General features: G+C 46.9%; 1 protein-coding gene across 2 annotated transcripts in view; it reads right to left on the reverse strand.

Annotated features, from left to right (window-relative positions):
- The window catches only part of LOC147097359 (collagen and calcium-binding EGF domain-containing protein 1-like), a 182,056-nt gene that overhangs the window by 12,590 nt on the left and 149,021 nt on the right, over positions 1-20,445 (reverse strand). For both annotated transcript variants that reach the window (XM_085972272.1, XM_085972273.1), the window contains exons 6-8: positions 19,403-19,509; positions 9,128-9,245; positions 1,354-1,502 (exon numbers count right to left, since the gene is read on the reverse strand). In XM_085972272.1, the coding sequence (XP_085828398.1) occupies positions 1,354-1,502; positions 9,128-9,245; positions 19,403-19,509 (374 nt within the window). The remainder of the gene's footprint in view (positions 1-1,353; positions 1,503-9,127; positions 9,246-19,402; positions 19,510-20,445) is intronic.

Below are 20,445 nucleotides of genomic sequence, written 5' to 3' on the forward strand. Positions count from 1 at the left end.
TCATCCCTGGCTCAGTTGGTAGCACCCTCACTCCTGAGTCAATGAAAGTTGTGGGTTCAAGTCCCACTCCAGAGACTTGAGCACAAAATTCTAGGCTGACACACCCAGCGAGTGCTGCACTGTCGGAGGTGCGGTTTTTCGGAGGAGAGGTTAAACCGAGTCCCTTTTGGCCCTGGATTTCCTGGTGCACCTTGAATTAGAAAATTTGGCACCGTGTTTACTGAGCAAATGGCTTTCCCCGAGGGGCTGCAGCGGTGGAACGGGACAGATCCTCACAAAGGGTCAGAGATAAAAGCGGGACACCGACTGCCCCTCTGCACTGTGCAGCGTCTCACACGGTCATAGCAGCACCGATGACAAATGGCTAGTGAGGTACGGATGTTGGCTGCAGCCCATAAAAGCCGTACCTCAGCAAGTGTTGGAGAGAAGAGAGGCAAAGTGAGGAACGTGGGTGAGTATTAGGTTCGGGTGGAGTATAAACACCAGCATTGACCAGATGGGCTGAATGGCCTGTTTCTGTGCTGTAAACTCATAGATTCATAGAAATTTACGGCACAGAAGGAGGCCATTCGGTCCATCATGTCTGTGCCGGCCGACAAAGAGCTCTCCAGCCTCATCCCACTTTTCAGCTCTCGGTCCATAGCCCTGCAGGTTACGGCACTTCAAGTGCATATCCAAGTACTTTTTAAATGCGATGAGGGTTTCTGCCTCTACCACCCTTTCAGGCAGTGAGTTCCAGACTCCCACCACCCTCTGGATGAAAAATATTCTCCTCAACTCCCCTCTAATCCTCCGACCAATTACTTTAAATCTATGCCCCCCCTGGTTATTGACCTCTCTGCTTAGGGGAAATAGGTCCTTCCTGACATAAGAAAACTACTAGGCACTTGGTCTAAGCGTTAAACAAAGCTTTAATCAACTGTTTTACAACATGGAGGTCGAGTTGTGTCCTTCACTAGTTCCTGTTAAGAATGTCCTGCGCAAGCTGGGTCCGTGCCCGAGTATTTATACTCTCCCTGGACAGCGCCACCCGCAGGCCGCTCAGTATTATTACATAAGCCTTTCTTTCATGAATGACCGATTCATGTCACTTCCTATCCACTCTATCCAGGCCCCTCAATTCGATTCGATGTAATCCATTTGATGGGTCAAAGCCTCCTCTGAAGTAGAGGACAGAAGAGTTTCGAACTAACGCACTGAGCATTCACACACTAGTGACGTCATTCCTCAGCCATAATGTTTGAGCGGCTAATAATGGTGAAGTGCCTCCTGATATTAGCTGTTCCCTCACCTTTTTGTCGTTTAAAAGTACAAGAGCAACTCTGACACGCTCACACCGGAAAATTCACTCACCACTGGACCTCGTCTTCCTCTCTTGGCGTGGGATAGATCCGGGATGGGGCCCATGGGGCCCATGTCGCCTCTGGGTCCACGTGTGCCGGAGGCTCCTGGAGGTCCTACAGGCCCAGTGCTGCCTTTTGGCCCCGGATTTCCTGGTAGACCTTGAATTAGAAAAATTGGAATAAACAGTGTTTACCGAGCAAATGGCAAGTTTAGTTTATTAATCTCAATTTATCATCTTAATTTAGCCTAGAAACATTATCGTGCAAGCATTTAACTCGTTCATTTTTAAATAGTATTATACCTCTGTTAAAATAGTAATTGTGACAATAATTGAAGCATTATTATCTACGATTTAGCTTTATTTTGCATTATTTAATTCTGTCACAATACATAAGGGGTTAAAAACAAAATTCGCTCACAGGCTAATGTATGTTTCAGCTCACTTTGTTTCAATTTAATCCGATAATTAGAACCTAGAGTTGCATAGAACCTACAGCGCAGAGAAAGGCCATTCAGCCCAACTGGTCTATGCCGGCGATTATGCTCCACATGAGCCTCCGCCCACTCGAATTACCCCTGTGTTCCTCTATTCCTTCTCCCCCATGTATGCATCGAGCCTCCCCTTAAATGTGTCCATGCTCTCTGCATCGACCACTCCATGTAGCAGCGAGTTCCACATTCTCACCACTCTGTGTGTAAAGAAATTCCGCCTACTTTCTTGATTTGATCTTTTAGTGGCTATCTTATATTTAGGCCCCTTTTGCTCTGGACGCACCCACAAGTGGAAACAGTTTCTCCATGCCCACGCTATCGAACCCCTGCATAATGTTAAAAGCCGCTATCAGATCTTGTTGTTTTCGGAGCGGGGCCAAGCCATTCAATTCAACTAATCTGCGTGACTTGTTTAAATGTGTTTTGATTGGTAGCTCCCTTTGGATTGAAATTCTGCGAGATCCCAGTGATAAAGGTATAAATCAGCGAATCTATCGAGAACTTTCCCAAAGAGTCTGTCTAGAACCTCCAAAGAGGGATGGCGAAGGCAGATAACTTCCATAGTTTGTGAGCACTATGTAAGAAAATTGATTACAGCATAATTTATCATAGATGTTCCAAACTATTATTTTCTATTACAATCAGAAGCTAGCTCAGCTAAACAAGCCACTGTAACAATATGTGTATGTTACTGATACTCTTAACTTGAAAGAAAGACTTGAATTTCTATAGCGCCTTTCACAACCACTGGACGTCTCAAAGTGCTTTACAGCCAATTAAGTATTTTTGAAGTGTAGTCACTGTTGTAATGTAGGAAACGCGGCAGCCAATTTGCACACAACAAGCTCCCACAAACAGCAATGTGATAATGACCAGATAATCTGTTTTTGTTATGCTGATTGAGGGATAAATATTGGCCCAGGACACTGGGGAGAACTCCCCTGCTCTTCTTCGAAATAGTGCCGTGGGATCTTTAACATCTACCAGAGAGAGCAGACGGGGCCTCGGTTTAATGTCTCATCTGAAAGACGGCACCTCTGACAGTGTGGCACTCCCTCAGCACTGCACTGAGAGTGTCAGCCTAGATTTTTGTGTTTAAGTCTCTTGGAGTAGGACTTGAACCCACGACCTTCTGACTCAGAGGTGAGAGTGCAACACAGGTGAGCCACAGCTGACATTTAGGGCTGAATTTTCCAGCCCCGAGGAGGCAGGTTTGGAGGCGGGACTGCTGGCAAAAGCAAAAAGAATGGGAGCAGGTCCCAAACCCGTTCCCAACCCGCCTCCAAACAATCTTCCCGGGAGTCGGGTCCCCGATTTGCACAGGGATCCAACTCCTAGCAGTGGGAAGAGGATTATAGCCACTTAACTGCCTGTTAACAGGTAGTTAAGAGGCTTTTTCCCATTTTGAGATTTCTGCTGCGGGCTTCCCGACGTCGGGGAACCCCACCAAGGTAAGTGAGGTGGCTGTGGGTCTGTTGTCATGTTTGTGTATAGATGACAGCTGCAGAAGTGGTGCGAAGGATCCAATGGGACACTGGTGAGTATCAGAGTTAAGGAGATGTTGGGAAAGTCATTTTTAATAAGCTTAGATTTTTCTGTAGGTGACAAGCTTTGAAGTGTTTGTGTGGCCTCACCTCATTGGAAGAAATGACAGATCGCTTCTGCAACCTCACCTGCAGCTGCCATCTGTTTCATCCTAAGGAGAGAGTCATTGGAGAGTCTTGGTGCAAGGGCGCACCTTTGGACAGTGATTGTCAGCACCTCAATGCTGTCAAACACTGACAAATCATTTGTCAAAAATAAATGGTACATGTCTCTTTAAGAAAACCGGCAGATGAAGCGTCATCAACTGACGTCATCTGACACCGGCTTTCCCTTAATTGGCCAGCAAGCCCGCAGGGCGGGCTTAACAAGGCCAATCAGAGGAAAATAGCATCTGTGTGTCAGACGTCGCTGGGGGCGGGACTAGAACCCGGAAGGCAGCAGTCCCGCCCCCAACACATCTCGGCAGGTAAAACCCAGCCCATGTTCTTTTACTATTTAATAAATCTGTCTAGCATTTAAAGGCTAAAAGGAGGTTTCGCGTAATGTTATTCTACCACGTTCCAAAGATCAGGAGAATCCCATGAATTCACGGTAGCTGAAACAATCCAGAAAAGGTTGATCTTGATCTTGATAGGTCAAGTGAAAACGCTCTCAAAGCAATAAACAGATCAGGTTTCCTTACGAGACTATTGTCCTGTCTAATATTTATCCCTCAATCCAAATAACAAAAACAGATTGTCTGGTCATTATGGCATTGCTGTTTGTGGGATCTTGCTGTGTGCAAATTGGCTGCCGCGTTTCTTACATTACAACAGTGACTACACTTCAAAAAGTGCTTCGTTGGCTGTAAAGCGTTTTGAGACGTCCGGTGGTCGTGAAAGGCGCTATAGAAATACAAGTCTTTCTTTTTTCTTTTAGTCCAAAGCATGGAAGCCAAAAGCATGTTGGGTAAAAGAAAACCCAAACACGGAACAATAATGCACTCATACATGATTAATATCCGACACGAGGGTGATGGAGCGGATATGGGGTCAGAAGCTCAGCTCAGAGACCAACAATGTTCCCTTTAAGCTGCGTGACTGCGCGATTGCGCCCCAGGGGATCCCATGCAGCCGGTAAGCTGGCTTTTAAGTTGAAAAAAAGCTCTCATGCGTGGACTTTTGAATGGGCCGCTCAGTCAGTTAAAGGGGCCGCACGGCCCCCCCAAAAAATTAAAGGTAACTTTGGACGCCAAGGTTGCAAACCATCTGGTTCGGCCTCAGACAGTGGCCAGGGAAGAGGGATGGAGTCGGTGGCGAGGGAACGGAGTTTGAGTCTCAGTCTTGTCTGACTTCAGGGGCGATAGCGCTGCTAAATGAGCTAAGCTGACACCTGTAAGAATAAATAGGAGCCTGGGAGTGAATGTACAAGAATAAGTTGTTGACATTCTCCTCATTTCTCCATTTGACTTTTAAAACAGAGGCGTTGACGATCGCACCTCCTCCTTAATGATATTTTGCCATTCGTTGGCATTTGTGTTTTTTGGGGTTAGTGCTTGACCGATTCCATTGCTCCCAGCGCAGTTATCAACTGGTGGATAGAGACAGCAGCAAGTATGTGGCACAATTGACAAAAACAAGACCTGCCTGCTTAAGTTTACATTGGATTTCAGCCACAACAATCACGAACAGTTTACTTAGTCACGACAGCATTCTTTAATGCCACGGTGAAGGCACAATTCTAAACAGAATACTTTTGACAGTATGTCAAGTCGAGTGTAAACAGTTAATATTGGTTCCACTTTTCTACACTAATAATATAAACTCTTCCTCCCTCCTGGTCATGTGCTCACTGTTCTCTCCGTGCAAAATTCCCTTGATAAATATCGGAATGAAAACTCTACTGAGTTTAGTTAAGGCATGTTCCATGAAGGGTTCCATGGACCACTCGTTGCTTCTGAACACAAGGCAAAAGTTCAAACAATGTGTGATGTAGCTTTCCTTCCAATCCGGTCTGGACTTGACTCATACTCCCAATCTCCGACACTTAAATCTTTTCTTTATTAAGGTTCCAATGTGTCTAATTATTCTTTTCTTTATTAAAGTTCCAATGTGTCTAATTATCCTGTTTTTACAGTGCAACTTTAATTAATACCAACCTATTCTTTCATCTACTTTAACGTCTGAAAATTAATTAAGATGTGTGAAGCTGGAACTGGGTGGGCGAGAAGGTTTGGCAGGGAAACAGAAAGAAAGAACTGGCATTTCTGTGGTGTCTTTCATGGCCTCAGGATCTTCCAACACGCTTTACAGCCAATGAAGTACTTTTTGAAGTGTAGTCACTGTTGTAATGTAGGAAACGCAGCAGCCAATTTGCGCACAGCAAGCTCCCACAAACAGCAATGTGATAATGGCCAGATAATCTGTTGAGGGATGACTATTGGCCAGGACACCAGGGAGAACTCACCTGCTATTCTTCAAAATAGTGCCATGGGATCTTTTACGTCCACCCGAGAGAGCAGACGGGGCCTCGGTTTAACGTCTCATCCGAAAGACGGCACCTCCGACAGTGCAGCACTCCCTCAGCACTGCACCGGGAGTGTCGGCCTAGCTTTATGTACTCAAGCCTCTGGCGTGGCTTGCCTCAGCTCAGCCGCTGCTGAAACCCTCATCCATGCCTTTGTTACCTCTAGATTTGACTATTCCAACGCACTCCTGGCTGGCCTCCCACATTCTACCCTACGTAAACTTGAGGTCATCCAAAACTCGGCTGCCCGTGTCCTAACTGGCACCAAGTCCCGTTCGCCCATCACCCCTGTGCTCGCTGACCTACACTGGCTCCCAGTTAAGCAGCGCCTCGATTTCAAAATTCTCATCCTTGTTTTCAAATCCCTCCATGGCTTTGCCCCTCCCTATCTCTGTAATCTCTGATATCTGCGCTCCTCTAATTCTGCCCTCTTGAGAATCCCTGATTATAATCGCACAACCATTGGCGCTTGAAATTCCACGATCTTTTGCACGGGTTACGCTGATTTCAGGAAAAGAACAGCGCAACCGAGCGGAAATTCCAGGCCTGGATCTTCACTTGTCGGTACGAGGAAATACTGTTTGTTTTGTATGTTACAGACTACGTTTTGTACATCAGTTATGTTCCTTTGAAACATGTGCTGAAACAAGCCCCTGTCTGACCCCAAGTTGTATCATGACATTGGGATCCTTCCATTACCCAAATAGATTACCAAAACTTCAAAAAAAACTGACCCGCACAAACCCCAGCTGTGTATTTATGTAGAATAACCTAAACTGGGGTGTGTTTTAAGGATGTAACAATCTTGAATTAGAGCTGTTGGTAATCTACATAGAATCGTACAGCACAGAAGCAGGCCGTTCAGCCCATCTTTGAAAGAGCTCTCCAATTAGTCCCACTCCGCTCGCTCTTTCCCCATAGCCCTACAAGTCTTTATCCTATTTCCTTTTGAAAGTTACTTTCAGGCAGTGCATTCTAGATCATCATAACTCGCTGCGTAAAAAAATGTCTCCTCATCGTCCCCCCAAGTTCCTTTGCCAATTATCTTAGATCTGTGTCCTCTGGTTATCGACCCACCTGCCAGTGAAATCAGTTTGTCCTTATCTACTCTAAAACCCTATATAATTATAAACATCTCTATTAAATCTCCCCTTAACCTTTTCAGCTTTGAAGGCTTTAAGGAGCGTCTTAAAGAAAGAGAGTGCTGGAGAGGCGGAGAGGTTTAGGGAGGGAATTCCAGAGCTTAGGGCCCAGGCAGCTGAAGGCAAGGCCACCAATGGTGGAGCGATTAAAATCGGGGATGCAGAAGAGGCCAGATTTGGAGGAGCGCAGCGATCTTGAAGGCTTGTAGGGCTGGAGGAGGCTGAGAGAGTGGGGCGAGGCCATGGAGGGATTTGAAAACGCAGATGAGAATTTTAAAACTGAGATGTTGCCGGCCCGGGGGCCAATGTAGATCAGCGATGATAGGGGGGTGATGGGAGAACGGGACTCGGTGCGAGTTAGGACACGGGCAGCCGAGTTTTGAACGAGCTGAAGTTTATGTCGGGTGGAAGGTGGGAGGCGGGCCAGGAGCACGTTGGAACAGCCAAGTCTAGAGGGTTTCAAAAAAAAAAGCAACGAGCTCTGCCCCGCCCAGCACTGTCAGGTATTGAACCTGAGACTCCCCTATCTGTATGGTTCACGTTGCTCACTATGCAATCTAATCAACCACTGTGCTGTCAGCGACACCAATCCTTAATCACCCTCTCAAATCTCACATATAATGCACACACAACAAAAAAATAACAATTTAATGGTTCTCACGCAATCCAGCTGTGCAGGTAACTTTTCCATAAACCACTCAAACTCCGTCCTTGTGGTTTATGGTATCAGGTGAACGTTGAGGTTTGAGTTACACCCTTGTGATACATTCCAAAGTAATCTTGCCCTGTATGCGTTGCCTATTGAAAACCAGCCTTATTACAACACAAAAAATGTAGCTACAATACTGCCACGACAGTCTCACAAAAGAATTGAAGAATACACTTACGATCTCAATAGCTAAGTGAAGAAATCTTCCCACCCCCCCCCCTCCACCCCCCACTTGGTTGCAATGAACTCAAATTCCTTGCTAGTTCCCAATTCTTGGATTCCCACGTTGACCGCGCACTGGTCACTTCCATCAGTGCACTTGAAGCCTTCAACGGCTGACGGGCATTGCTAGATAAGGTTTGGCTGATAAATGGGCAAAATAATATTGTGGTTTGATATAAGAAACAGGAGCAGGAGTCTGCCACACGGCCCCTCGAGCCTGCTCCGCCAGTCAGTAAGATCATGGCTGATCTTCGACCTCAACTCCACTTTCCCAGCCTAGCCCCGTATCAGCGTTCCCTTTAAGCTGCGGGCAAAAGCAAAAAGCCGCACATGCGCGGTATTTTGAATCGCCCCCCCACAGTCCCTTAAAGGGGCCACGCGGTGCCAAGCAAAATTATGAGGAACATTGCCCCGTATCCCTTGATTCCCTTAGTATCCAAAAATCTATCGATCTCAGCCTTGAATATACTCAACGACTGAGCCTCCACAGCCCTCTGGGGTAGAGAATTCCAAAGATTCACCACCCTCTGAGTGAAGAAATGTCTCCTCATCTCAATCCTAAATGGCCGACCCCTTTTTCTGAGACTGTGACCCCTGGTTCTAGACTCTCCAGCCAGGGGGAAACATCCTCCCTGCATCTACCCTGTCAAGCCCTCTCAGAATCTTATACGTTTCAATGAGATCACCTCTCATTCTTCTAAACGCCAGAGAGTGGAGGCCCAATCTACTCAATCTCTCCTCATAGGACATCCCTCTCATCCCAGGAACCAGTCTGATGAACCTTCGTTGCACTCCCTCTACGGCAAGTACATCCTTCCTTAGGTAAGGAGACCAAAACTGTACACAGTACTCCAGGTGTGGTCTGATATATTTCAGTTCACCTGACGAAGGAGCAGCGCTCCGAAAGCTTGTGATTTCAAATAAAGCTGTTGGACTATAACCTGGTGTTGTGTGACTTCCTACATTTGTCTACCCCAGTCCAACACCGGCATCTCCACATCATATTTCAGTTTGTTCAGGCTAATTGTATTATTGATGCTGTCCTTTAAACAGGGGAGCGATGGGGCACTTATAGAATGTATGCCTTTGTTGGAGGAACTGGGTTGACCCTTACTGGACTTTCTCAGAGTCTCATTGGTCACTTAAGCTAGATGGGAGGTGATCTTACCAGATGGTCCAGGGGCACCAGGAAGGCCAGGTAGATGACGAGGGCACAGCAATGTTTCTGTGCATTTCCTCGCCAGCTGTGTCTTTTCACTGGCGTTATCCAGGCTTGTGAGCAGTAGCTGGGAAAAGGAAAGGCAAGATTTAGTTATTAGGTCGCTTTGCAAAAAACACCCTGTTATTAATAAACCCCCGAATTCAAACCAAATATGCTTAATTCAAACTGCGAAGGTTCACTGAGAGGTGAAACTTATAAGATTCTGAGGGGGATTGACAGGGTAGATGCTGAGAGGTTGTTTCCCCTGGCTGGAGAGTCTAGAACTAGGGGGCATAGTCTCAGGATAAGGGGTCGGCCATTTCAGACTGAGATGAGGAGGAATTTCTTCACTCAAAGGGTTGTGGATCTTTGGAATTCTCTACCCCAGAGGGCTGTATCGTTGAGTATATTCAAGGCTGAGATCGATAGATTTTTGGACTCTAGGGGAATCGAGGGATATGGAGATCGGGCGGGAAAGTGGAGTTGAGGTCGAAGACCAGCCCTGATCTTATTGAATGGTGGAGCAGGCTCGAGGGGCCGTATGACCGACTCCTGCTCCTAATTTTAACGTTCTTATGTTAACTTCAGAAATCAGTATCTTGACAATCCCAGACTGCTAGGTCACAGCTTCTTCAGCTTGTCTGATCTAAGCCGTGTGCAATAATAACAGAGAGGGGGTGAAATAGGACACGGGCAATAATGCAAAAACAGGCGGAATTGCTTTTGCCGCCCGTTACACGACACGCCCGATATTCTATTGAAGTCAATGGCGCTGAGTATCGGGCGGGGGGCTATAACGGGCGATTGATGCGATACCGCCTGTTTTGTGTCAGAATGCTGGAAATGCACATCGGGTCGGTCAATGTCTGAAAAAGAAAAGCCAAGTTTCACATTTTGAGTGAGGACTGTCAAAACCAGTGAGGCCTCTGGAAGCTTTTCACAGTTTCACATCTTATTTTCATTATTATTTGTTTGCGGGCAGTGCTGGCTAGACTGCAGTTAAGGCGGATAAATGAGTGTTAGGCCACTGTAGGAGACATTAAGAGTTAACTCCGTCGGCCAGACCAGATAGAGGTGGTAGGGTTCTGACGAACGTTCATCGACGTTAACTCTGTTTCTCTCTTCACAGATGCTGCCTGACCTGCTGAGTGAATCCAGCATTTTCTGTTTTTATTTCAGACTTCCAGCATCTGCAGTATTTTCTTTTTGTGTTGCTGTAGAGGTGGTAGGGATTCCCTAAAGGACATTTATCAACCAGTTGGGTTTTTTATGACACTCCAGCTTTTTTCTAGTGCCAGCCCACCATTTATTTATTGAATTCTCTTTCCCAACTTGCCATGTTGTGAATTGAACTCTGGGTTACGAGTCCAGTACCATAACCATTATACTACCTTATCCTATCAAATACCTAAAATAAAAACAGAAAATGCTGGAAATACTCAGAAGGTCAGGCAGCATCTATGGAGAGAGAAACAGAGTTAACGTTTCAGGTCGATGACCCTTCGTCAGAACTGTCCTATCAAATACAGGAAACTCTTTGGTATCTGGCACCGATGGGACTGGCGTGTTGCCGGTTGATCAAAAATTCCGGATGACGGAGAGGGTTATCTACTGAGGCTATTTTTAACAAACAAAAATAAAAAAAATCAAGCAATGTGCAGTATACAGTAATTGGGTACTCACCTACAGAATGTTGTGTTAAATGGATGGTGGAAGATGCTTGATTAAGTACAGTACTGCCAGTTGAGGGTAATGCAATGCAATGACTACCAGCAGCGTGGGAGACACACAGTACCCCTGTAAAATGGCGGATCAGAAGAGACTACCGGCAGCGCGGGAGAGTCAGACTCCTGTTACAGGGGTATTGAGGTGTTCCGACTTCCGACAGCGCCAAGAAGCCAAGTAGTGGCAGTTTGGAGAACTACCCCCACTGACTAACTCGGCCACCGCGGGAGACTCGGATTCGGCAACATTGCCGGTTATTGAGGTGTTGTTTTCGGAGTGAGAATTTTGCCGGTTAATAGAGAATTCCGGATATTTAGGTGCCGTTTAAACAAGAGTTTCCTGTACCTGGTAGTGTAGACAGTCCATAGTACAATGAGTGAGGACATATATCTGAAAGAAGCTCTGAATGATTTTTGGACTCTAGGGGAAATCAAGGGATATGGGAATCGGGCGAGAAAGTGGAGTTGAGATCAAAGATCAGCCATGATCTTATTGAATGGTTCGAGGGGCCATATGGCCTACTCCTGCTCCTATTTCTTATGTTCTTATGGGTGAGGGATAAATATTAGCCAGGAGAGAACTCCCTTGCTCTTATCTAATACTGCCGTGGGATCTTTTGCATCCACCTGAGAGGGCAATGGGGGCCTCAGTTTAACATCTCATCCAAAAGACAGCACCTCTGACACTGCAGCACTCCCTCAGTACTGCACTGGGAGTGTCAACCTAGATTTTTGTGCTCAAGTCCCTGGAGCAGGACTTGAACCCACAACTGCCTGACTCAGAGGCAAGAGTGCTACCCACTGAGCCAAGTCTGGCATCTAAGATCGAAACGAAAAACTCAGTATTAAAAAGCTGTGTGGAACAGCGACTGCTCTTGGGGCATCAGAGTGCCCTCGGTGGGGGCGAGATGACCCAAGGCCTACAGATCGCGTGAACCCACCCAGGGGACGAAGAGTGTCAGGAGAATTTGTTTCTGTCTTGAGAATTACACACCTTAAAACAGTAATTCAATAAATCCGCAATGAAATTGTGATCGTCGGCACCGATGTGAGTGAGAAGGGAGGGCCTGCAGGCCTTCTTGAGACAGGTAAAAAGAAAGAAAGACTTGCATTTATATAGCGCCTTTCACGACCACCGGATGTTCCAAAGCGCTTTACAGCCAATGAAGTACTTTTGAAGTGTAGTCACTGTTGTAATGTAGGAAATGCGGCAGACAATTTGCGCACAGCAAGCTCCCACAAACAGCAATGTGATAATGACCAGATCATCTGTTTTTGTTATGTTGGTTGTGGGATAAATATTAGCCAGGACACCGGGGAGAACTCCCCTGCTCTTCTTCGAAATAGTGCCGCAGGATCTTTTACGTCCACCTGAGAGAGCAGACGGGGCCTCGGTTTAACGTCTCATCCGAAAGACAGCACCTCCGACAGTACGGCACTCCCTCAGTACTGCACTGGGCGTGTCAGCCTGGATTTTTGTGATCAAATCTCTGGAGTGGGACTTGAACCCACAAGCTTCTGACTCAGAGGTGAGAGTGCTACCCTCTGAGCCCCGGCTGACAGAGGTAAGCTAAAACAGTCGGAATGTCTTCCTGATCTGTGCTTATTTTTGTGATTACAAGTTGTTTTTAACGGAGAAATCTCATTCAGGCGTTGAGGCCCAGGACATCACAAGGTTGAACAGAATGGGAGAGGAGACCGAGTAAATCAAAAAGCAGTGGTTAGGTTTTAAAACCGGTAGATTGTGGGAATGAGGGGAAAAAGTTATCCAATTTAAAAATCACAAGGAATTGCAATCTTTTCCGTTTGTTCTGTCATTTCTGTTGATTACCTCCCCTCTTCCCCCTGTGTTTTTAAATAGTGACAACTGGCTTGTTAAGCTTAACCCTGTACTCCGCTGCAATGGAGTCACTAGCCTGGGATATTCCACAAATGTCTCATTTCAGCCGTGTGTAGTTAACGTCCCTTCCTTGCAGTACCAGACTCAGTAACTCCTGCAACCCAGGCCCTGCTTGTGATCAGCACCCACTGGGGCAGATCTTGTCTTTGTGAGACAGCGATAGAGAGTGGGAAGCCCGTCGTACATCTCTTCCCCATTTGTATTTCCATTGAAGTCAAAAATGGGAAGAGATGGTAAATGGGCTGCTGACTCGCTATCACCCAGTTTACACTATCGCACAAAGTCAAAACTTAACCTCAATATTGTGATTATAACAGAAAGAAGACAGAAAGAGGCAGAGGGAGTCCAGAACCAGGGGTCACAGTCTAAGGATAAGGGGTAAGCCATTTAGGACTGAGATGAGGAGGAATTTCTTCACCCAGAGAGTGGTGAACCTGTGGAATTCTCTACCACAGAAGGCAGTTGAGGCCAATTCATTAAATATATTCAAGAAGGAGTTAGATATATTTCTTAAGGCTAAAGGGATCAAGGGGTATGGGGAGAAAGCAGGGACAGGGTACTGAATTTGGATGATCAGCCATGATCTCATTGAATGGTGGAGCAGGCTCGAGGGGCCGAATGGCCTACTCCTGCTCCTATCGTCTATGTTTCTATGTTTCTAAAAGGCTGGAAGGATGTTAGGGTGTTCATCATAATCCTTTGCAATGATTGACTTCCTTTATTCTCCTCTCCTGAAGTACTGATATGTGTTGTGATATATGGGTACATTTTCTGATTGACAGAGTTGGTGTATGAACATTTAATGGGCTCGCCTTGTGTCGATACCTCTTTAAATATCAGGCAGAGCCATAGCGATAAGGAGTAGTCACGTTTTATATATACGTATATAAAATAACAAGTTAACTTACAGTAGTTTCAGGAGCTGCAAGGGTTTGCTGTTTACACGCAGAGGAGAGTGAGAGATCACAAAGGAATCACCTGACTCGTCACCTGACGAATCCCACGATGATGATCCAGACGCTACGTCCTGGCAGCCAATGTGTGCCTCGTGTTATATTCCTGTTCTGCCCTGTTTTTTTAGGTGTCCATTAACCCATTTGAAATAGATTAGTGACTGCATAAAGCTACACACAGAGCAGTGCTGCCCGAGCACATTATGTTTGGACCTGAACATTATTGATTGTTTTGCTGAATGTTGCCAAGCTCTCTGGTACCTTGCGCCAATGTTCGCTGGTGACTGCACAGTTTTCAGCGCCATTCACAACTCTTCAGATAATGAAGCAGTCCATGCCCGCATGCAACAAGACCTGAACGACGTTCAGGCTTGGGCTGATAAGTGTCAGGCAACATTCGCGCCACAGAAGTGCCAGACAATGACTATCTCCAACAAGTGAGAGGCTAACCACCTCCCCTTGACATTCAACGGCATTACCATCGTCAAATCCCCCACCATCAACATCCTGGGGATCAGCATTGACCAGAAACTTAACTGGACCAGCCACATAAATACTGTGGCAACAAGAGCAGGTCAGAGGCTAGGTATTCTGCGGCGAGTGTCTCACGTCCTGACTCCCCAAAGCCTTTCCACCATCTACAAGGCACAAGTCAGGAGTGTGATGGAATACTCTCCACTTGCCTGGATGAGTGCAGCTCCAACAACACTCAAGATGCTCGACTCCATCCAAGACAAAGCAGCCCGCTTGATTGGCACCCCATCCACCACCTTAAACATTCACTCCCTCCACCACCGGCGTACCGTGGCTGTACTGTGTACCATCCACAAGATGCATTGCAGCAACTCGCCAAGGCTTCTTCGGCAGCACCTCCCAAACCCACGACCTCTTCCACCTAGAAGGACAAGGGCAGCAGGAGCATGGGAACACCACCACCTCCAAGTTCCCCTCCAAGTCACACACACCATCCTGACTTAGAAATATATCGCCGATCCTTCATCGTCGCTGGGTCAAAATCCTGGAACTCCTTCCCTAACAGCACTGTGGGAGTACCTTCACCACACGGACTGCAGCGGTTCAAGAAGGCGGCTCACCACCACCTTCTCAAGGGCAACTAGGGATGGGCAATAAAAGCTGGCCTTGCCAGTGACGCCCAGATCCCATATACGAATTTTTTTTAAATGACCATTTTTCAGGAGTTGAGCTTGGATCGTGTCAGTTAGCGAGCTGGGCATCACAATCAGGCTCAATCCAATCATCACTAAACACCTGTAGCTGTGCCTTGCTGCTCTGGGTGTGATCAACTAACTCAACACCGAGCAAGGATTGAACCAAAGGGGCCTTTCCTGCTTTGCATGACTCAGTCTGCATGAAGTATTCGCTCCGTGCGTAGCATTAAGAAGGCATACGGGATACTTCCCTTTATTAGCCGGGGCATAGAATATAAGAACTGGGAGGTTATGCTTCAACTGTATACAACACTAGTTAGGCGAGAGCTAGAGTACTGTGTACAGCTCTGCTCACCACATTACAGGAAAGTTGTGATTGCACTAGAGAGGAGATTTACGAGGATATAGCCAGGACCGGAGAATTTTAGCTATGAGGAAAGATTGGAGAGGCTGGGGCTGTTTTCTTTGGAACAGAAGAGGCTGAGGGGAGATTTAATTGAGGTGTATAAAATTATGAGGGGCCTAGATAGAGTGGATAGGAAGGACCTATTTCCCTTAACAGAGAGGGTCAATAACCAGGGGGCATAGATTTAAAGTCATTGGGAGAATGATCAGAGGGGAGTTGAGAACTTTTTTCACCCAGAGGGTAGTGGGGGTCTGGAACTCAGGGTGATAGAAGCAGAAACCCTCATCGTGTTTAAAAAGTACTTGGATGTGCACTTGAAGTGCCGTAACCTGCAGGGGTATGGACCAAGAGCTGGAATGAGGATGAGGCTGGATAGCTCTTTTTCGGCCGGCACAGACATGATGGGCTGAATGGCCTCCTTCTGTGCCATGAATCTCTATGGTTCTATGGTTCACCTGTCCAGTGACTGGGGGGTGGCCCACAGTTTAGAAAAGGACTCTAATGGTGGCACTGCTTTCTTGACCGCTTTCTGATGGTTGGGCGAGGATTGGATTGGCTGCGTGGCATTCGCTATCTGCAAAGTTAACCATTTATATGTCACCATGAGAGGCAACTCCCAGTGTTATTTTGACTTCACCACACGTGCACAAATTGACTCAATTATTGTGTTTTCATCACTTTAATCGTTCACAGATTACACAGCAATTCACACGCATTAAATTTGACTCATCACTAACCTCCTCAAATGATATATAATTTAGGCAATCAGTGCAAAGCCCCTGTACATTAGTTAAACAGTTGTAAATGAACAGTTGGAAGAACATAAGGCAAAAATATTCCAAGTATTTTTTTAATCATTGGTAGTTGTGCAATGGCGGAGCCAGTGGAGGGGAGAGGAACTGAAGCCTGGAGAAGGGGGTGGAGGACACAGCCTCCTGCTTCCTTCCTTATCTACATCTTCCCTGCGCAAAACTCTGCTGCCCATATCCTAACTCCCACCCAAGTCCCGTTCACCCATCACCCCTGTGCTCGTCAACTTACATTGGCTCGGGAGCCTACTGTCAACAAGGGCAGATGTCAATGACAAAGTCCAACACCACCTTCAGTGTGCCAGTGCAGCCTTCGGTCGCCTGAGGAAGAGAGTGTTTGAAGACCAGGACCTCAAACCCGGCACCAAGCTCATGGTCTACAGAGCAGTAGTGATACCCGCCCTGCTGTATGCCTCAGAGACATGGACCATGTACAGCAGGCACCTCAAAGCACTGGAGAGGTACCACCAACGCTGCCTCCGCAAGATCCTGCAAATCCATTGGCAAGATAGGCGCACCATCGTCAGTGTGCTTGCTCAGGCCAACGTCCTCAGCATAGAAGCTTTGGCCACGCTCGATCAGCTCTGATGAACGGGCCACATCGTCCGCATGCCCGATACGAGACTCCCAAAACAAGCGCTCTACTCGGAGCTTCGACACGGCAAGAACGCCCTAGGTGGGCAGAGGAAACGCTTCAAGGACACCCTCAAAGCCTCCTTGAAAAAGTGCAACATCCCCACCGACACCTGGGAATCCCTGGCCCAAGACCGCACAAAGTAGAGGAGAAGCATCCAGGAAGGCGCCAAAAACCTCGAGTCTCTTCGCCGGGAGCAAGCGGAAGCCAAGCGCAAGCAGCGCAAGGAGCGCACGTCAACCCAAGCACCCCACCCACCCACCCCTTCAACCACCATCTGCCCCACCTGTGACAGAGACTGTTGGTCCCGCATTGGACTCATCAGTTACCTGAGAGCTCATTTTTAATGTGGAAGCAATTCATCCTCGGTTCCGAGGGACTGCCTAAGAAGAAGAAGAAGACATTGGCTTCTGGTCCAGCAAAGCCTTGATTTCCTTCACTCCACCATCGGTGGCCGTGCCTTCAACTACCTAGGCCCTAAGCTCTGGAATTCCCTCCTTAAACCTCTCCGTCTTTCTACCTCTCTCTCCTGCTTTAAGATGCTCCTAAAACCTACCTCTTTCATCTGTCCTAATATCTCCCTATATGGCTCAGTGTCAAATTTTGTTTGATAACACTCCTGTGAAGCGCCTTGGAATGTTCCACTATGTTAAAGGTGCTATATAAATGCAAGTTGTTTTAAAAACAAAAACCCACGAATCATTCGGTGTAAATCCCACTCTGGCCACCATGAATGTTCAAGTTCCACTCTTTATAGCCAGTTGACTAGTTTCTAGAAACAAGCATAATTCCTATCCTTTTCCTGATGGGCCAAAGGATTCCAGTAAACATGCGTGGAGGGGCGAGCAATTAAGAACGTAGGGAGGGAATTCCAGAGATTAGCGCCTAGGCAGCTGAAGGCACGGCCGTCAATGGTGAAGCGATTAAAATCGGGGATGCGCAAGAGGGCAGGATTAGAGGAGCGCAGCGATCGCAAAGGCTTGTAGGGCTGGAGGAGGTAACAGAGATAGGGAGGGGGCGAGGCCATGGAGGGATTGGAAAACAAGGATGAGGATTTTAGAATTGCGGCGTTGTTGGACCGGGAACCAGTGGAAGGTCAGCGAGCACAGGGATGACGGGTGAACGGGACTTGGAGCGAGTTAAGATGCGGGCAGCAGAGTTTTGGATGACCTCAAGTTTACGTAGGGTAGAATGTGGGAGGCCAGCCAGGAGTGCGTTGGAATAGCCAAGTCTAGAGGTAACAAAGGCATGGATGAGGGTTTCAGCAGCGGATGAGCTGAGGCAGGTTCATTTACAGAACGACTTTACAAACAAACTGGGGGGGAAAAAAGCTGTTTCCGCGAAGACTTTAACAGTAAATGACATTGTTTTGGTGCAGTGTAAATGATAAGTCCTACAATACAGAGCACTAATTCATATTACAGCCTCTGGGCTTGACAGGAAGAGCTCGTGACACTTGGGATAAAAATCCCTTGTGCACTTACCCAACGATCAATATCATTAGAAAAGTCCATTAAATGTTGGTGGGTTCAGAACTATTTCCTGCTTTTTAGGACCTGACTTTCTGCATGAACTTTCTCGCAAACTTTAATGTTGCAACAACATCAAGAATTAATAAATAAAAACAAAGCATAGTAACAAGCAGCCATTCATAATTCAGGTGTGTGCCTTTAGCACAACTACCCACTAAGCTGATTCAGTAACTAATAATAGGTTTGTGACTAATCTAACCACAAAAGCATCTTTATGCATCATGACAAAAGCCATATTCAGCTATTTTTATAAATAAGCTGCAAGCCAACCACAGAATCCGAGCTCACCTGAGTTTCACAAATTGGACCCAATCCTGTTTTCCTGTTTGATTCAGACTCTCGACAGTGCGGCTCTGTGATCTCCCAACCAGGGCAAAGGCCATTACAATTGGCCTCGGTACTTTCTGGTCTATCAAGTGCTGATAGGTGCACATGTATGGAAGTTGTGAGATAACAGATTATCAGGCTCCGACAGTCGAATAGTCTGATGACACTCGCTGTGGATGAAGAATTGCCAGGTGGATAAGGTACCAAAGCTGGCAGGTCCTAGGACAGTGCTCAGGACGGGAATCAGGACCGCTCTACTCTAACGTCAGCCGTGGCTCAGTGGGTAGCACTCTCGCCTCTGAGTCAGAAGGTTGTGAGTTCATAGTCCCACTCCAGAGACTTCAGCACATTACCCAGGTTGATACTCCCAGAGCTGCACTGTCAGAGGTGCCATCTTTCGGATGAGACGTTAAACCGAGGCCCCGTCTGCTCTCTCAGGTGGACGTAAAAGATCCCACGGCCACTATTTCGAAGAAGAACAGGGGGAGTTCTCCCCGGTGTCCTGACCAATATTTATCCCTCAACCAACAGACAATGAAGTACTTTTTTGAAGTCTGGTAACTGCTGTAATTTGGGAAACACGGCAGCCAATTTGCACGCAGCAAGAGCCCACTAACAGGAATGTGATAATGACCAGATAGTCTATTTTTAGTGATGCTGTTTGGCGGATATATATTGGCCCGGACATTAAAGTTATCATATTGACAATGGAGTGTGTGACAAGATTTACTGGCAACATGAATGGCGGGATTCACAGAGATTGCAGAGTGAGGATTATAGTGTATTACCTTCTGCTTGAGCTGTGTCAAAGTCTGCTTCATCTGTATAAACTCTTCGCAAGTGACTGAACAAGTGCCAGCACTCATCAGGTGCTCGGATTTAATCGCACTGCTGTCTGGAAGAGGGAGGAACAGTGAACGTCTTCTTTAGTTAATCAGCCACGGCTCCAGGATTGAAGTTCTGTGGACATTTAATCACCGAGCAAGCTGGCGATGCAGGACAGCCGCGTACTGGTTCAACAGCACGAAACAGAGGAATAGGAGGATACAGGCTCCCTGTTCCTCCATCCCATAATTTCTCACACGCACCCACCCCTCCTTCCACCTCCCCCACCAGGCTGTCTGGGAGAAGGGCCAGCAGAGGCAAAGAAGGAAAAGGTGAGTCAGCCTACACCACTGTGGCACCTCTTATGGAGTGGCACTGGCAGAGTCGTTGGGAGTAGGTCATCTGCCATTTCCCTAGTTAGCTCATGGCATGACTGGGTTAAAGACAGAGAATGCTGGAGGACACTCAGGCAGCACCTGCGGAGAGAGGGAAACAGGGTTAACCTTGACCTAGTTGGTCGATGACTGGGTGCTTGGGTGAGGAAATGGAGGGCTGGGGGCTCTTGTGAAACTGTACCCCAGTTTTCAGAAGCGAGGAGGAAAAATTGGCAAAGAAAAACTTATGGTAGGCTTTTTGTGCGAGGATTAGTAGAAGAAAACCTTCTGAGCAGGTTATAGGACACGCTGGAAAGGCTTTCTTCCCACATTGTTTTATCCCCCAAGACTTGGCTTCAAGGCTCCAGCTATGACTTTTTTCTAATTGTTGCTCAACCTATTCTAAGCTGTAAACATTCCCACAGCCTCCTGCTCCTCAATTTGCTCCTTGTTATAAACATTTCAACATTGAGAATGATAGATTTTTGTTAGGCGAGGGTCTTAATGGTCATGGAACTGAGGCGGGTAGATGGGAGTTAAGATGTGGATCAGCCTGGATCTCATTGATTGGTGGAACAGGCTAGAGGGGCTGATTGGCCTCCTCCATATCAGCCTTCAGCCTTCTCCACTGC

Source organism: Somniosus microcephalus, chromosome 32 (genome assembly GCF_052327205.1).
Source record: "Somniosus microcephalus isolate GS21.2 chromosome 32, FLI_Smic_1.0, whole genome shotgun sequence".
NCBI classification, from domain to species: domain Eukaryota; kingdom Metazoa; phylum Chordata; class Chondrichthyes; order Squaliformes; family Somniosidae; genus Somniosus; species Somniosus microcephalus.